We start from the raw sequence: 16,774 nt of genomic DNA on the forward strand, positions 1-16,774 counted from the left end.
CTGGGTGCTGGTGGGGTCTTTCCGTCTCCACTGGTCTCCTTCCTTCCTGCAGCTGAAGCTGGGGATGGTGACACAGAGTTTGGGGCCTGGAAGGGCTGATGTATTTCCTGAAGCTGGACTCACTGGGGTTGGGGTCTTGGAATTGTTGACATCTTTGCTGTGTGGGCAGATCTCTTGAAGCTGTACTCGCTGGGGTTGGGGTCTTGGAAAGGCTGATGTCTTTCCTGTGTGGGCGGGTCTTCTGGATGCCAGGAGCGGCCCCTGAAGATCAATGGGATGGGTGTTGGGCAGGAGCTCCTGCTGGAGACCCAATCTCACCTGAAGCTGTACTCGCTGGGGTTGGGGTCTTGCCAGGGCTGATGTCTTTCCTGTGTGGGCAGGTCTTCTGCATCTTTTGTAATGTTTCAGTATGTTCCTGTTATCCTAAATCTCTCCAAGACCTTTATCATGAAGGGGTGTTGGATTTTGGCAAAGGCTTTTTCAGCATCTAGTGAAATGATCATGTGATTTTTTTTAGGCTTGTTTATATGGTGGATTACATTGATGGATTTTCATATGTTGAACCATCCCTGCATCACTGGGATGAAACCTACTTGACCATGGTGGATGATTGTTTTGATGTGTTCTTGGAACCAATTTGCCAGTATTTTATTGAGTATTTTTGCATCAATCTTCATGAGGGAAATTGGTCTGAAGTTCTCTTTCTTAGTTGTGTCTTTGTGTGGCTTGGGGTTCAAGGTTATTGAAGCCTCATAGAAAGACTTTGGCAAAGACCCTTCTGCTTCTATTGCATGGAATACTTTGAGAAGAATTGGTATAAGCTGTTCTTTGAATTTCTGGTAGATTTCTGCACTGAGGCCATCTGGACCTGGGCTTTTTTCGTTTGGGATAATTTTGATGGCTGCTTCTATTTCCATAGGGGTTATGGGTCTATTTAAATTCCTTATCTGTTCTTGACTTAATTTTGGTAAGTGATAGCTATCCAGGAAGTCATCCATTTCCTTTAAATTTTCAAATTTTGTGGAGTACAGGTTTTCAAAGTATGACCTGATGATTCTCTGGATTTCCTCAGAGTCTGTTGTTATGTCCCCCTTTTCATTTCCGATTTTGTTAATTTGCATGTTCACTCTCTGCTGTTTGGTAAGTTTGGACAAAGGTTTGACTATCTTGTTGATTTTCTCAAAGAACCAACTCTTCATTGCATTGATTCTTTGTATTGTTTTCCTAGTTTCTACTTTATTGATTTCAGCCCTCAATCTGATTATTTCCTGGCGTCTACTCATCCTGGGGGAGTTTGCTTCTTTGTGTTCTAGAGCTTTCAGCTGTGTTGTTAATTCTCTAGTATAACTATTCTCCAGTTTCTTTTTGTGGGCACTTAGTGTTATGAACTTCCCCCGTAGCACTGATTTCAAAGTGTCCCATTGGTTTGGGTATGTTGTGTCTTCATTCTCATTAAATTCTAGGAAGACCTAAATTCTTTTTTATTTCTTCTTTGACCCAGGAATGGTGAAGTTGTGCATTATTCAATTTCCACGAGTTTGTAGGTTTTCTGCAGTTTGTGTTGTTGTTGAATTCTAATTTTAAAGCATGGTGGTCTGATAAGATGCATGGAATTCTTCCAATTTTTTTGCTGCTGCTGAGGTTGGATATGTTGCCAAGTATGTGGTCAATTTTTGAGAAGGTTCCATGTGGTGCTGAGAAGAAGGTATATTCTTTTTTAGGTGGATGAAATGTTCTATAGATGTCTGTTAATCCCAGTTGGGTCATTAGTTCTATTAGACCCTTTGCTTCTTTGTTGAGTTTCTGTCTGGTCTTCCTGTCTAGTGGTGAGAGTCATGTGTTGAAAGCTCCCACTATAAGTGTGTGGGACTTTATATGTGATTTAAGTTCTAGTAATGTTTCTTTTATTAATGTGGATGTCTTTGTATTTGGGGCACAGATGTTCAGGATAGACACTTCATCTTGGTGGCTTTTGCCTGTGATGAGTATGTAATGACCTCCTTCATCTCTTTTGATTGATTTTATTTTAAAGTCTTATTTGTTAGATATTAGGATTGCTACCCCTGCTTGTTTCTTGGGTCCATTTGATTGGAAAAATTTTCCCAACCTTTAACTCTCAAATAAAGTCTGTCTTTGAGGGTAGGAGTGTTTCTTGTATGCAGCAGAAGGATGGGTTCTGTCTTCCAATCCATTCTGCTAGCCTGTGTCTTTTTATGGGTGAGTTAAGGCCATTAATGTTGAGGGATATCAATGACCATTGATTGCTCATTCTTCTTTGACTTGCAATGGTTGGTGGTGGTGGAATTATGTGTGGATTTTCACTCCTTTGTTCTTTTGGCTGTTGGTAGAGAGGGATTCTCTAATGCCTATGTTTTTCTGGTTGTAGTTAAATTCCTTGGATTGGAGTTTTCCTTCCAAAACTTTCTGTAGGGCTGGGTTAGTGGATACGTATTGCTTGAATCTAGTTTTTTTCATGGAATATCTTATTTTCTCCATCTATAGTGATTGAGAGCTTTGCCAGGTATAGTAATCTGGGCTGGCATCCATGGTCTCTTAATGATGGTAGAATATCTATCCAGGACCTTCTGGCTTTCAGAGTTTCCATGGAGAAGTCAGGTGTCATTCTGATATGTCGACCTTTATATGTTACTTGGCCTTTTTCCTTAGCTGCTCTTAATATTCTTTCTTTATTCTGTATATCTGGGGTCTTGATTATTATGTGGTGAGGGGACTTTTTTGCGATCCACTATATTTGGTGTTCTGTAAGATTGTACCTTCATTGACATGTCTTTCTTAAGGTTGGGAAAGTTTGCTTCTATGATTTTGTTGAGTATGATTTCTGCCCCTTTGAGGTGGTTTTCTTCTCCTTTTTCTATACCTATTATTCTTAGGTTTGGTCTTTTCATGGTGTCCCATATTTCCTGGATGTTTTGTGTTAAGGATTTGTTGGACATAAGATTTTCTTTGATTGATGAATCCATTTCTCCTAGTGTATCTTCAACACCTGAGATTCTCTCTTCCATCTCTTGTATTCTGTTAGTAATACTTGTATCAGTAATACCTGACAATTTGCCCAGCTTTTCTATTTCCAGCCTTTCTTCAGATTGTGTTTTCTTATTCTCTCTATTTCAGTTTTCAACCCTTGCTCTGTTTGCATTGTTTCTTGCAATATGCAGTTTATCTTTTCGTCCATTTTTTGGTTTGTTCTTTTTCCGTTTTCTGCCTTTTTTGGTTTATTTTTTCTTCCATTTCCTGCCTTTTTGGGTTGTTTCTTCTTCTATTTCTTTCATTTGTTTTTTTTGTTCTTTTCTTCCATTTCTTGCATTTTTGCTTTGTTTCTTCTTCCATTTCTTGCATTTTTTGGATTGTTTCTGCTTCCATTTCTTTCATTTTTGTTTTGTTTTTTTCTTCCATTTCTTGCATTTTTGCTTTGATTCTTCTTTAATTTCTTGCATTTTTTGCTTTGTTTATTCTTCCATTTCCTGTCTTGTTTGGTTTTTTTTCTTCCATTTCTTGCGTTTTTTGGTTAGCTTTTTCTTCCATTTCTTGCATTTTTGGTTTGTTTTTTCATTATTTCTTTGAGGGATTTTCCTATGTTCTCTTTTCAGGCCTCTATCATTTTCATGAAAGTGGTTTTAAGGTCATTCTCTTCTGCTTCATTTGCATTGGAATGTTGGAGTCTTGCTGGTATGGAGTCTCTAGAATCTGGTGGTGTCATATTTGTTTTTCTGTTGCTGAGTGGGTTTTTGTATTGTCTCTTTCCCATCTCTTCTTCTAGTGGTTGCAGAAAGAGCCCCTTACTGGTCTGGTGGTTATGGGACCAGAGTTGCTTTTGGTGGGTGCTAGCAAGTCCAATAATCTTGTAGTTCTTCTATTCCTTGTCCTCGATCTGGTCCCTGCACCCACCGGAGCAGCCGGTCCCCTGGTCTCCCTGGATCAGGTAGTTTCCTGGTCTTGCTGGTGGTAGAGAAGTCCTGGAGTCTGGGGTGTTTGGCTCCTACTGGGATTGGAAGCTCTGTGAAGTTCCCAGGTGATCCCCAGGTACTGGACCCACCAAAACAGCTGGTCTCCTGGTCTCTGTGGTTCTTCTGGTTTACTGGGGTCTCAAGAAGGGGGCCTTAAGGCATCAAAAGCTATTTCTGATGTCCAGCCAGAGATCTGAGCGGCCCAGACTTTAGTGTTATGTTAAACACTATAACTCCATAATTTTAAAAAGATAAATCCCTCATATTCAAACAAGAGAGTCTATGGTAATGTGTTACAGAAGGAATAGAAAGTTAACACTGAGTTGTACTTTTCACATTTGTATGAATATTTTTCATACCAAAAGACATAAGAGACATTGAACCCATCATTTTGCCAAGCTCTGCAAACATTTTCGTGAGTATTTCATGAGTATTTTGACGCTCACGCAGAAAGGGGAAGTATGCAGTCCAGGGCTGTTTGTGCTGCAGGCAGGTGGTAAGACTCTCAGAGGAGGATTTTGTTGGAGGCTGAATCACTGTGGGAGGACTACTAAGACCTTGCAAACAGTAATAATCTCCCATGTCTTCAGCCTGGACACTACTGATGGTGAGAGTGAAATCTGTCCCAGACCCACTGCCTGTGAAGCGATCAGGAACCCCAGTGTGCCGAGTAGATGCTAAGTAGATCAGCAGTTTAGGAGACTGCCCTGGTTTCTGCTGGTACCAGGCCAAGTAGTTCTTCTGATTTGCACTGTGCAAAAGACTCTGACTGGACTTGCAGGTGATGGTGACCTTGCCTCCTGATGACACAGCCAAAGAGGTTGGAGACTGAGTCATCATGATATCTGCACAGGCACCTGCAATCACATTTAACAAAATTTAAGAGATGGAATTTGTCATGAAATGTCCTTGTAGTGTCATATTGTCAGAGTGTTACTGCATAAAAATATTATACTCTGGAACAAATCATGTATTCCTTTTATACAAAGAGGAGACTCTGAAAATATCTTAATACTTTGAAATTTCTCACCAGACACCCAGAGAAGCAAGGACATGAGAACCTGGGTCTGCGACTCCATCTTGCTACCCCTGGCTGTTTGGAGCTGCTCAGTTCTCACTATCAAGACCTGGTTTATAAACTCCAAGCAGGTGGGCTGGGTTGGAGGGGCCCATGCAAATCAGTCAGCAAATACAAAAGTAGGTGCCTGGACAGTTGTGTGAAAATGGCTGGTGTCAATCAACAGGCAAATATTCTATTACAGACAGTATCAGATATCACTGGAAGATACTGGCTTACTAGTTTATCTAATAAAGGTTTTGGTTAAAATCCAAGACATATTTAGATGAGGTGACATTTGCAGAAAGAGTACGAGAGCTATTTCAGATTGACAGTCCTGGGGAAATGATATGTTCAAAATTTTTATAGCCTCAAATTAGGTAACCTATAGTAAGAAAACATGCAATAAAAGAAAGTAAAAGTGGGAGGAAGAAAAGAGGAAAGCCAAAAATAATGAGAGAATTGATCTAATTTTTTCAATATCTCCCTTCTCCAAAGCCACTCTTAAACTAAGGATGATGAATAGTGTCTCAGATATTTGGAATCCAGTTTCTGGGTCAAATATGGAGCAGAGAGGTAAAGAGAAGTCCATATTCACTCTGTGGAACTCCTTGGGGGAATCAATTTAAAACTGAGATCAGAGTAACTTTAATCTTGAATCATAGGTAAACCCAACAGAAACTAGCACATATCCTCACTACAATTTCAGGAAATGGAAAGAAGGCTCTAAATGGAAGAATGAAAACAACAATATTTCTTCAAGAAATCATGGATATAGACTAACATTGTCAAAAAGACTTTAGTCCAGAAATGCATATTCTACAGTAATAAAAAAATTAGCAGTATTGAAACTGGGTTAAGATGGCCTTGCTGGAATAATAAACAGGAAAAGAACTTTCCAGAAGAGAGCAGAGTCATCCTAATTCAAGTAACAATTTAACAGAGACCAATCGTATTCAACATCAGAGATTATTGTCATCAACAGGGAAAAATGATTGAATGTATATTAAAATCAATATCAATAACAGAAAACACAGAAACTGCCTGGATTCCTGAAAGTATGTATGAAAATTAAAGGATAAAGCCAGTATTATATATAAAGTATAAGAAATAGAAAAATAAATGAATAAATAAAGCACCATGGCAAAGAGTCAACATTCACAATTTATGCCTGTAATCACAGAACTGGGGAGACAGAAGCAGGAGCATCTTGAATTTGAGGCCAGCATGAGATACATAACAAGTTCTAGTCCAGTCCAATCTGGGCATGGAGACAATATCTGAAAAATGTGCATCACTAATCAACTGGTTACAAGCTCATGGCATTTGATATCTGAAGTTATTTGTCTGTTAACAAGTTAGCATTAAGCCAAAAATATTATTGAAAATTAAATATGCATTTAAACAATATGTACTTTGCTCTTACTTTTCAATTAATGTATATTTTTATACATACACTTTTTAAGTATAAAATGTTAAATTATATCTGATAAACATATTCAAACTCCTCTGTCAACTGATAACACACCATAATAAGAGAGAGATGGTGTGTAGGTTGAGAAAGTTCCCAATCTCAATGTCAAGGACATGACAGATGACTAACTGACCCAGCCTGTGACAAACAAGCTGTTGTGTGCTCTCTTTCTTTGCTAAACATTAAACATTTTACGTTTCTTTGTGGCACCTGCAGTGAGTTCAGATTTTGCTTTCATGACATTTACTGTTGCTCATTCAGATTGGGCATATGAAAACTGGGGTCTTAAAAGTCCAACAGCTCCTGCCATTAATCATGTGATTCTCATAGTGTGTAAGGAGAGACAATTGGGACTAAAATTATTTTTAAAGTCCATGTTATAGTATACATAATGTGAAAAGCCCTACAGAACTTGGTTATGCATCAAGTTTCCACAGTGTGTCCTAATGCATTAGATTCTGTGGGCTGTGATTAAAGATGTACTATATAAACTTGCTGGCTGAAAACAATACTGATTGATTTGATTTCAGCTTTGGAATCATGGTGTCTGAAGTTGATGGCCTTGAGCTCATGAAATAAAGCCCCCTCTTCTATGAACACCACTGTAGATGTAGACAGGAGAACTCAGCTTTTCTGTCTCATCACATAGAATCTTTTATTCTTTTGGTGAGGGTATGTGGCTACCCAATATCCATGACAGGAAACAGTAGACATAGGAAGATTTTCATTACTTCAGATAACACACTAGCATATTATTCCTTGTTAAAATAGAAACATGATAACTGAGGATGCAGGAATACACTCAAGATACATACAAAGAGCCCAGAATCATGCATGTAGCTTCTCTCATGAGAGCCTATGCAGATTCTCTGAGTCTGTGTGAGAGGATGAAGTTGGAGAAGCAGCCTGGCATATCTCAGGTCCCTTTGGCACCCATTCCAGAATGCATTTAAGACAAACCCATTAATGACCTATCTGCTTCAACAGCCATAGATGGCTCAGTGGCAGAACGAGAGATGATGAGAACATGCTCTTTTTTATTTTTATATCTTGTTTATGGGTTTTGAGGTTGGATGCATATCTGTGCAGGAAACATGCCTGATGGCCAAAGAAGACAGAAGTGAGAGTCATATCCCCTAGAATTGGAGGCATGAATCTTTGTGAGCCACCATGTGGGTACTGGGAATGGAACTGAGATCCTCTGAAAGAGCAGCCAGTGTGTTCACCTAAACATTGAAACATGTCCTCATACCCACAACTGCCTTCTAAGTACATAAACTTTATGGAGAATGAGGAAAATCCCTTAAAAATGAAGAACTGTGCACAACTGAAGACTATGACTCAGGAAGAGGAGAGCAGAGAAAGTGGAGGATATTTAAATGCCTTCTAAAGGTATTTTGTTCCTTGTAAAGACTGTTCATCTTTGAACCTGAGATGTGAAACAAACTGCTTACACATAAAAATGACTTTATTTGAAACCAGGTGTTTCTTCCTCTTTTCTCTTCTTACTTCAGGAATTGGGGAAGAGGGACCATGATGATGCAGAATCCAATTTCCTCACCATCATGACAGGACAGCCTGACTCCATTTCTGGAAGAACCACAACAAGAAAGACATAATAACTTCATACTCACAGGAGTATGTCCTTTTCTTTCTTTGTTGCTGTGATAGAACACCTACAAAAGCAAGTTGAGGAGTCTTTGTCCCTCACTTGGGAAAATAGATCACTTGGGTACACAGGTCATGCATATAATAATTACAATGTAGAAGACAAAGTGAAAGGAGCTTGAAGCAGATGCTCACATCACAATCCCAACATAGAGGTAGGATGAAGGATGCTAGAGCCCATGTCAATGTTTTTCATGCAGACACTAAAGAGGAGGGAAGTAATGGTCACACTCATTGCATTGGACTTGACTGGGATTTGTTTTCAAGGTTTGGCCTTGGGGCGAATTGATGGTAAGTCGGCTAAGAATGAAAAAGCACAATGTAGCAAGTGTCCCTGTGTTTCATAGTGAAAACAGTGTGGGTTTATCTGATTCTGTGACCCCAGTGCCAAGCTGCGAATGATGAGTTAGAAGCTGATTGAAATGATTCATGAGTTGAGACTAAGTGATAGTGTTTCTAGGCCAAGTTCTCATGAGCAACTTTTTTGTCGTTAGGGTTGATCGTAATTTTCAGACCTTCAGTCCTCACACTCTCCTTTGTATCAAAGAGAAGTAACAAACACTAAATCTTTACTAAAGGATTCTGATTAATGTTGACTGGTCAATTTAAAGGATTTTATTTAGAGTCTTTGCCAAGATAATGTTTACTTAATAAAAATAATATGGTACAGAATTTCAAACTAAGGAGCAAGTATACATAGTAAATTAACTCATGTCTATCTAAAAACTGAAGTATCCTACACTATAATGTTTTAAAATAGTAGCATTTATGATATGCATGTGTCTGTGAGTTTATTAAGTAGAATACATTAATCTTTTCACTTGATTCCCTTTTATCTCAACCTCAAAGAAACATTTCTAAATTAAAAGCTTTAAGTGTAATAGTTTAAAAATTAATGTACTCAAATATATAATGATGGCAAGAGCCTTGGTGGCAATATATCTTGTGACAAGTAAGTGTGCTTTGTTTACCGTTACTAGAAGGGCAGAACATATGTAAGTTGGAGTACTAAAAAAAATCCAGGGGATGGAGAGACCTGGAGGCACACCAAACCATCTAGCATAAAAGAAACATGGACATCCAGAGAAAACAACAAAATAAGTTAAGAAAGCAATTCAAAAACCTCAAGGCTTGAAAGTTCACATAGAGACAACAAAGAAAACACGGAGTGAGGGAATGCTGGAAATAGAAAAGCTATGTAAATGATCAGGAACTATAGACACAATAATAACCAACCTAATACAAGAGATGAAAGAGGAGCCCTCTGTGGTGGAAGACACACTACAGGAATAAGATTCATCAACCAAAACAAAAACCTTAAGTCCAACAAATCCCTAACCGAAAGATCCACAAAATATGAGACACCATGAAAAGACCATACCTAAGAATAACAGGTATAGAAGAAAGAAAGAAACCCAGGTTAAAGGTGAAGAAAACATATTCAACAAGATCATAAAGAAAACTTTCCCAACGTAAAGAAAGATATGCCTATGAAAGTTCAAGAGGCTTAAAGAACACTCAGACTGGGCCACACAAAAAAATCCCATTACCACATGACAATAAAAACCCAAAAAATACAGATAAGTGGGAATATTAAGAGCATCAAAGGAAAGAGGGCAAGTAACATATAAGGAACACCTATCAGAATTACACCTGAATTCTCAATGTAAACTCTGAAAGTCAAAAGGTCCTGGATAGATATTCTACAAGCACTAACAGACCACAGATGGCAGCCCAGACTACTATATCCAGCAAAGCTTTCAATCACTACAGATGGAGAAAACAAGAAATTCCACAACAAAACAAGATTTAAACAATATATATCCACATATTCAGCCCTATACAAAGTAATGGAAGGAAAACTCAAACCCAAGGAACATAACTACACTAAAAAAACATAGGCAATATATTACTCCACTTTACCAAAAGCCAACAGGGGGGAATTACACACAATCCCACCACCAAAAACAAACAACAATCAATGGTTATTAATATCCCTCAATATCAATGGCTTAACTCACCTATAAAAAGAGGCTAACAGAATGGATTCAAGTCAAAATGCATCTTTCTGTTGCATACAAGAAATATATCTCAACTTGAGAGATGCTACCTCAGAGAAAAGGGCTGAGGAAAGATTTTCCAATTAAATGGTCCTAAGAAACAAGTTTATGTAGCTATCCTAATATCTAACAAATTAGACTTCAAACTAAAATTAATCAGAAGTGATGAAGAAGGTCATTTCATAATCACCACAGGAAAAATCCAACAAGTCTCAATTCTGAATGTCTATGCCCAAAATACAAAGGTGCCCATATTCTCAGAAGAAACATTACTAACACACAAGTCACACATAACACCTCCCACACTAATTGTCATCACTGGACAGGACTACCAGACAGAGCCACATGAAACCTTCGGTAAAATCAACCACATACTCAACAACAAAGCAAATCTCAACAGATACTAAAAATATTGAAATAACCCCCTATATCTTATTAGGGACCATGGTTTAAAATTACAATTCAACAACCACACAATTTGCAAAAAAGCGACAAACTCATGAAAATTGAACAATGCTCTGTTGCATGACACCTGGGTCAAAGAACAAATAAAAAAAGAAATTAAAGACTTCCTAGAATTCAATGAAAATGAAGGCACTATATATACCCAACTTATGGTACACTTTGAAAGCAGTGCTAAGAGGAAAGTTCATAGCAGAAAGTGCCCACATGTAGAAACTGGAGAATAGTCACACAAGAGATTTAACACCACACCTGAAAGCTCTAGAAGGAAGAGAAGCAAACTCACCCAGAAGTAGTACATACCAGGAAATAATCAAATTAAGGACTGAAAACAATAAAGTAGAAACAAAGAAACAATACAACAAATCCATGAAACAATGAGTTGCTTCTTCAAGAAAATCAACAAGATAGATGAACATTTATCCAAACTAACCAAAAGGCAGGGAGAAAACATGCAAATTAAAATCAGAAATGAAAAGGGGAACAGAGTTCTTACGATACAGGTCTTTCACTTGTTTGGTTAGCGTTACCCCAAAGAACTCAAGAAGCAAGCCTCCAAAACACCAAAGGACCCTATTAAAAAGTGGGCTGCAGACCTAAATAGAGAGTTTTCAATAGAGGAGTCTAAAATGGCTGAGAGGCACTTGAGAAAGTGCTCAACATCCTTAGCCATCCGGGAAATGCAAATCAAAACAACTCTCAGATACCATCTCACTCCTGTCAGAATGGCTAAAATCAAAAACACCAATGACAATTTATGCTGGAGAGGATGTGGTGAAAGGGGGACACTCCTCCATTGCTGGTGGGAGTGCCAACTGGTTCAGCCACTTTGGAAAGCAGTATGGAGATTCCTCAGAAAAATGGGAATAAACCTACCACAAGACCCAGCAACTCCACTCTTAGGCATATATTCAAAAGATGCCCATTCATACAGCAAAGATGTCTGTTCCACTATGTTCATAGCAGCTTTATTTGGAATAGCCAGAACTTGGAAGAAACCTAGATGTCCCTCACCCGAAGAGTGGATAGAGAAAATGTGGTACATCTACACAATGGAGTACTATTCAGCAGAAAAAAATAATGGAATCATGAGATTCGCAGGCAAATGGATGACACTAGAAGAAACCATCCTGAGTGAGGTAACCCAGTCACAAAAGAGAAACATGGCATGTACTCTCTCATATATGGATTTTAGACATTGATCTGGGGAGTGCCAGCCTACAAACCTATGGCTAGAGAGTCTGGGAAACATAAACTTCATTTAGTGGCTGATCGAAGAAGAGGCAGACTCCCTTGGTTAAGTACTGAGCTGAACTCAAGAAAGCCAGTAACAGAGAGGGAGGACTGATGATCAAAGAGATTAAGACTGGGCTGGTTTAACCCCCAGAAACAGCTGACCAGACAAATGTTAACTCTTGAAACCCAGGCATCAGCCTGGGAATCCAGCATGGGACTGATCAAGACCCGCTGAATCTGGGTGTCAGTGAGGAGGCCTAGGGAATCTATTGAGCCTTGGGCAGCAGATCAGTACCCATCCCAAGTATACACACGGACTTTGGACTCCCATAGAACAATGTGAGGTGCACTCTCACCTTGAACACTTGGGGAAGGGTCTAGGCCCTGCCCTATATGAAATGACAGACTATGCACACCCCCATTGAGGGCCTCACCCTCCCTGGGGAAATGAGGGGATAACGGGGGGGGGGGTTGAGGGGAGGGCACAGGAGGAGGGGAGGGAATGGGAGAGGGACCTGGAACTGACTTGTGAAGCAACCTCGTTTCTTATCTAAATTTAAACTGGAAAATAAAATTAAAAAAAAAGAAAAGGGGGACAGAACAACGGACACTGCGGAAATCCAGAGAATCATCAGGTCATACTTTAAAAACATGTACTACACAAATCTGAAAAAAATGAACAATTTTCTGGATAGATATTACATAGCAAAATTAAATGAAGAACAGATGAACAATTTAAATACAACTGTAGCCTCTATCGAAATAAAAGCAGTCAACAAAAGTCGCAGAAACAAAAATGGCAAGTGACAGATGGTTTCAGTGCAGAAGTCCATCAGAAATTCAAAGAAGAGCTGATGATAATTCTTCACTAGTTGTTCCACACAACAGAAGCAGAAGTGTCATTGCCAAACTATTTTTATGAGGCTACAATTGCCCTGGTATTCAAACCACAAAGACACAACTAAGTAAGAGAACTACAGACCAATCAACCTCATGAAAGTAGATGCAAAAATATTCAATAAAATACTGGCAAATAGAATCCAAGAACACATTGGATAAATCATTCACCATGATCAAGTAGGCTTCATCACATGGAAGCAGGGATGGTTCAACATATGAAAACCCATCAATGTAATCCACCATAATCAAGCTGAGAAACAAAAATCACATGATCATCTTACTAGATGCTGATAAAGCATTTGATAAAATCCAAACCCCTTTATGATAAAGGTCTTGGAGAGATCAGAGATAACAGTAACATACATAAACACAATAAAGATAATATATAGCAAGCCAACAGCCAATATCAAGCTAAATGGAGAGTAAATCAATGTGATTCCTCTAAAATCAGGAACAAGAGAAGGCTTTCACTTTCTCTACATCTCTTCAATATGGTACTTGAAGTTCTACCTAGAGCAATAGCAAAACAAAAGAGGACTAGGCAGGTGAATTGGAAAGGAAGAAGTCACACATTCAAGGTTTGCACATGATATGATAGTTTACATAAGTGGGCCCAAAAATTCTACTATGGAACTAATACAGCTAATAGCCACCTTCAGCAAAGGAGCAGGATACAACATTAATTCAAAAGAATCAGTAGCCCTAATTTATATAGATGATAAATTGGCTGAAAAAGAAATCAGAGAAACAACACCATTGACAATAGCCACAAACAACATAAAATATCTTGGGGTGATTCCAATCAAACACGTGAAAGACCTGTATGACAAGAACTTTGAGTCTTTAAAGAAAGAAATCAAAGAAGAAACCAGAAAATAGAAAGACCTCCCATGCTCTTAGACAGGTAGGTTCAACATAGTAAAAATGGCATTCCGACCAAAAGCAATCTGCAGATTCAATGCAATCCCAATCCATATCCCAACACAATTCTTCACAGACCTTGAGAGAACAATATTCAACTTTATATGACAAAACAAAACACCCAAAATAGCCAAAACAACCATGTACAATAAAGAAACTTCCAGAGACAACACCATCCCTGACTTAAAGCTCTATTATAGAGCTATACTAATGAAAACAGCTTGGTATTGGCACAAAAACAGATAGATGAATGGAATTGATTTGAAGACCCTGATAATAATAAATACACCTATAAACACCTATTTTTGACAGAGAAGCTAAAATTATACAATGGAAAAAAGAAAGCATCTTCAACAAATGATGCTGGCATAAATAGAAGCTGACATAAAGAGGATTGCAGATATATTCATCTCTACTGACATGAACAAGACTTATGTGCAAATGGATCAAAGACCTCAAGATAAATCCAGACACCCTGAACCACTTAGAAGAGAAAGTAGGTGATACCCTGGAACAAATTGCCTCAGGAGACCATTTCCAGAACATCACACCAATAGCACAGACACTGAGATAGACAATCAATAAATGGGACCTCCTGAAAATAAGAAGCTTCTGCAGGGCAAAGGACACAGTCAACAATTGAAAACAGCAGCCCACAGAATGGGAAAAGCTCTTCAACAACCCCACATCTGACAGAGCGATGATCTCCAAAATATGCAAAGAACTCAAGAAGCTAGTCACCAAAGCACCAAGCAATCAAATTAAAAAGTGGGTTACAGAACCTAAATAGAGAATTCTCAATAGACGAATCTAAAACGACTGAGAGGCACTTAATGTATTACTCAAAATCATTAGTCATTAGGGAAATGCAAACCAAAACAACTCTGAGAAACCATTTTACCCTTGTCAGAATGGTTAAAATCAAAAACATCAATGACAGATTATGAGGAAGAGAATGTGGAGAAGAGAGACATTCCTCCATTGCTAGTGCAAACCTGTACAGCCACTTTGGAAATCAGTATGGCAGTTTCTCAGGAAAATGGGAATCAGTTTATTCAACATCCAGCAATTCCATATTTAGGCATATACCCAAAGGATACACATTCATGCCACAAGGATGTCTGTTCAACTATGTTCATAGCAGCATTATTTGTAATAACCAGAACCTGGTAGCCAACTAGATGCCCTTCAACTGAAGAGTGGATAGAAAAAAATGTGGTACATTTACACAATGAAGAACTACTCAGTGGAAATGAACACAATGAAATCTTGAAATTCAAAGGTAAATAGATAGAACTAGTAGAAATCACTCTGAGAGAGGGAACCCAGTCTCAGAAAGACAAACATTGCTGCACCCTTTCCCCATGGGGGTCTGTTGACTGCTTGTTACTAGGAGCTTTTGGCAAAACACTAACCATTTTAGAGGCTTGGCATAGTCTATATAATCCAAATGAGACCCTTTCTAAGGCTTTTTCAGTCAAATGAATATACTCCCGTCTTGCTATAGTGAAGACTTTGGGAAAGTAGGGATCCCAAACCCTTTGTAATATATCAAAAAGAGGCTCAAGTTTTCCAGTGGTAATCTTTAAGCTAGGTCTGATCCAACTGGTATCTCCCAAAAGCTTTTGAAAGTCATTTAACGTCTTAAGGGTGTCCAGACAAAAACTGACCTTTTGAGGGTGCACCCCGTTATGAAGCAAGCAGTGTCCTAGATAATGATATGGAAACTCCTTCTGTACCTTCTCTGGTGCTAATTGTAAGCCAGCTAATCCCAAGGTGGTCTTAAGATTCCCAAAGGCAGATAGCAATAGCTTTTCTTTTTATGCAGCCAACAGTAAATCATCTATATAAATTTGACACATGATAGGGCTGTTAGCCATTCCTTGGGGCAAAACTACCCACTGATATCTATTATAAGGCTCTCTTAAGTTCAAAGATGGAACACTGAAGGCAAAATGCTGACAATCAGCAGGCTGTAAAGGAGTGTTAAAAAAAACAATCCTTTAACTCTATGACAAGCAGGTGCCAGTCCTTAGGGATGACCACAGGGGTTGACAGCCCTGGATGGGTGGCACCCATGAGCATCATGCTCTTATTAAACGGTCTCAGATCTTGTCTCCAAGTAATAGGAATTGGATGTATTTGAGGCTGTGGAACAATGGATGGCCCCCACTAAAAATGTCCCAATCCTCTCCAGTCTCCAGGAGATCTCTGCACTGGGGGTTTCAAACACAGGCAGGGGATCATCCTGTAGACTCTTTCCAATCTTTGCCTGGGCAATAGCCTTGCTCCCTAAGCATATGTTGTACAGGGGATGTGGTCAGTACATCTCCCATGGCCTTTAGGATATCTGTGCCCTAGAGATTGATGAGGATGTGAGGCAAGATAAAGGGCTGAAATACATGAGAGTGTCCCTCATCATCTTCCCAAGTAAATAGATGGGAACTTTTACTAGGTGACTTTACTATGCCTATGCCCTGTAAGCTGATTCTTGTAGGGGCCAAGCCTGGGGCCAATTGTTAAGAGAAATGGATGTATCCGTAGCAGACTCTATGAGTACCTGAAAGGTTTGACCCTCAATAGTTAGGGACATCGTTGATCTGGACTCCATAGTGGATACCCAACAAGCCATAAGTCCTGTAGATCCAAACCCCCCTTCTCTTGCAGGCTTAAGTAAGGGATTATTAGTTGTAAACTTAGGGGACAAAATTAATTGAGTAATTCTAGCTCCCTTGTCAATTTCTACCATAATTTTGGTCTGTCCTTCATCAATAACTCCCAGAATGACTCTAACTCCCTTAAATAGAGCACTCCTCCTTCCTAAAATCAACCCAATTGAGCCCGGTGGTAAAGGGCCCTTGACTCCTGTGCCAAAAGCTTGGGGTCCCATCTGAGGAGTCAAAACTGCTCTGGTGGAGGAACAGAGTTCCAGTCCTGTATTACATGGGGTACCTCTGACAAGGTCCTGGATAGGGTGGGGAACAGGTGTATTCAGGGCTCCGTACACCTGGGAGTAAGGGGTCCAGAGTGG

At 39.1% G+C, this 16,774-nt stretch overlaps 1 gene segment (V, D, J or C); it reads right to left on the reverse strand.

Moving 5' to 3' along the window:
* Positions 1 to 4,277: 4,277 nt before the first annotated feature.
* LOC101841895 lies at positions 4,278 to 5,126 on the reverse strand. The segment is given in 2 exon segments: positions 4,278 to 4,822; positions 4,996 to 5,126. Coding segments are annotated over 2 exon segments (594 nt in total).
* Positions 5,127 to 16,774: the final 11,648 nt, after the last annotated feature.

Source organism: Mesocricetus auratus, unplaced genomic scaffold (assembly GCF_017639785.1).
Source record: "Mesocricetus auratus isolate SY011 unplaced genomic scaffold, BCM_Maur_2.0 Super-Scaffold_100676, whole genome shotgun sequence".
In the NCBI taxonomy this organism is placed as follows: Eukaryota; Metazoa; Chordata; class Mammalia; order Rodentia; family Cricetidae; genus Mesocricetus; species Mesocricetus auratus.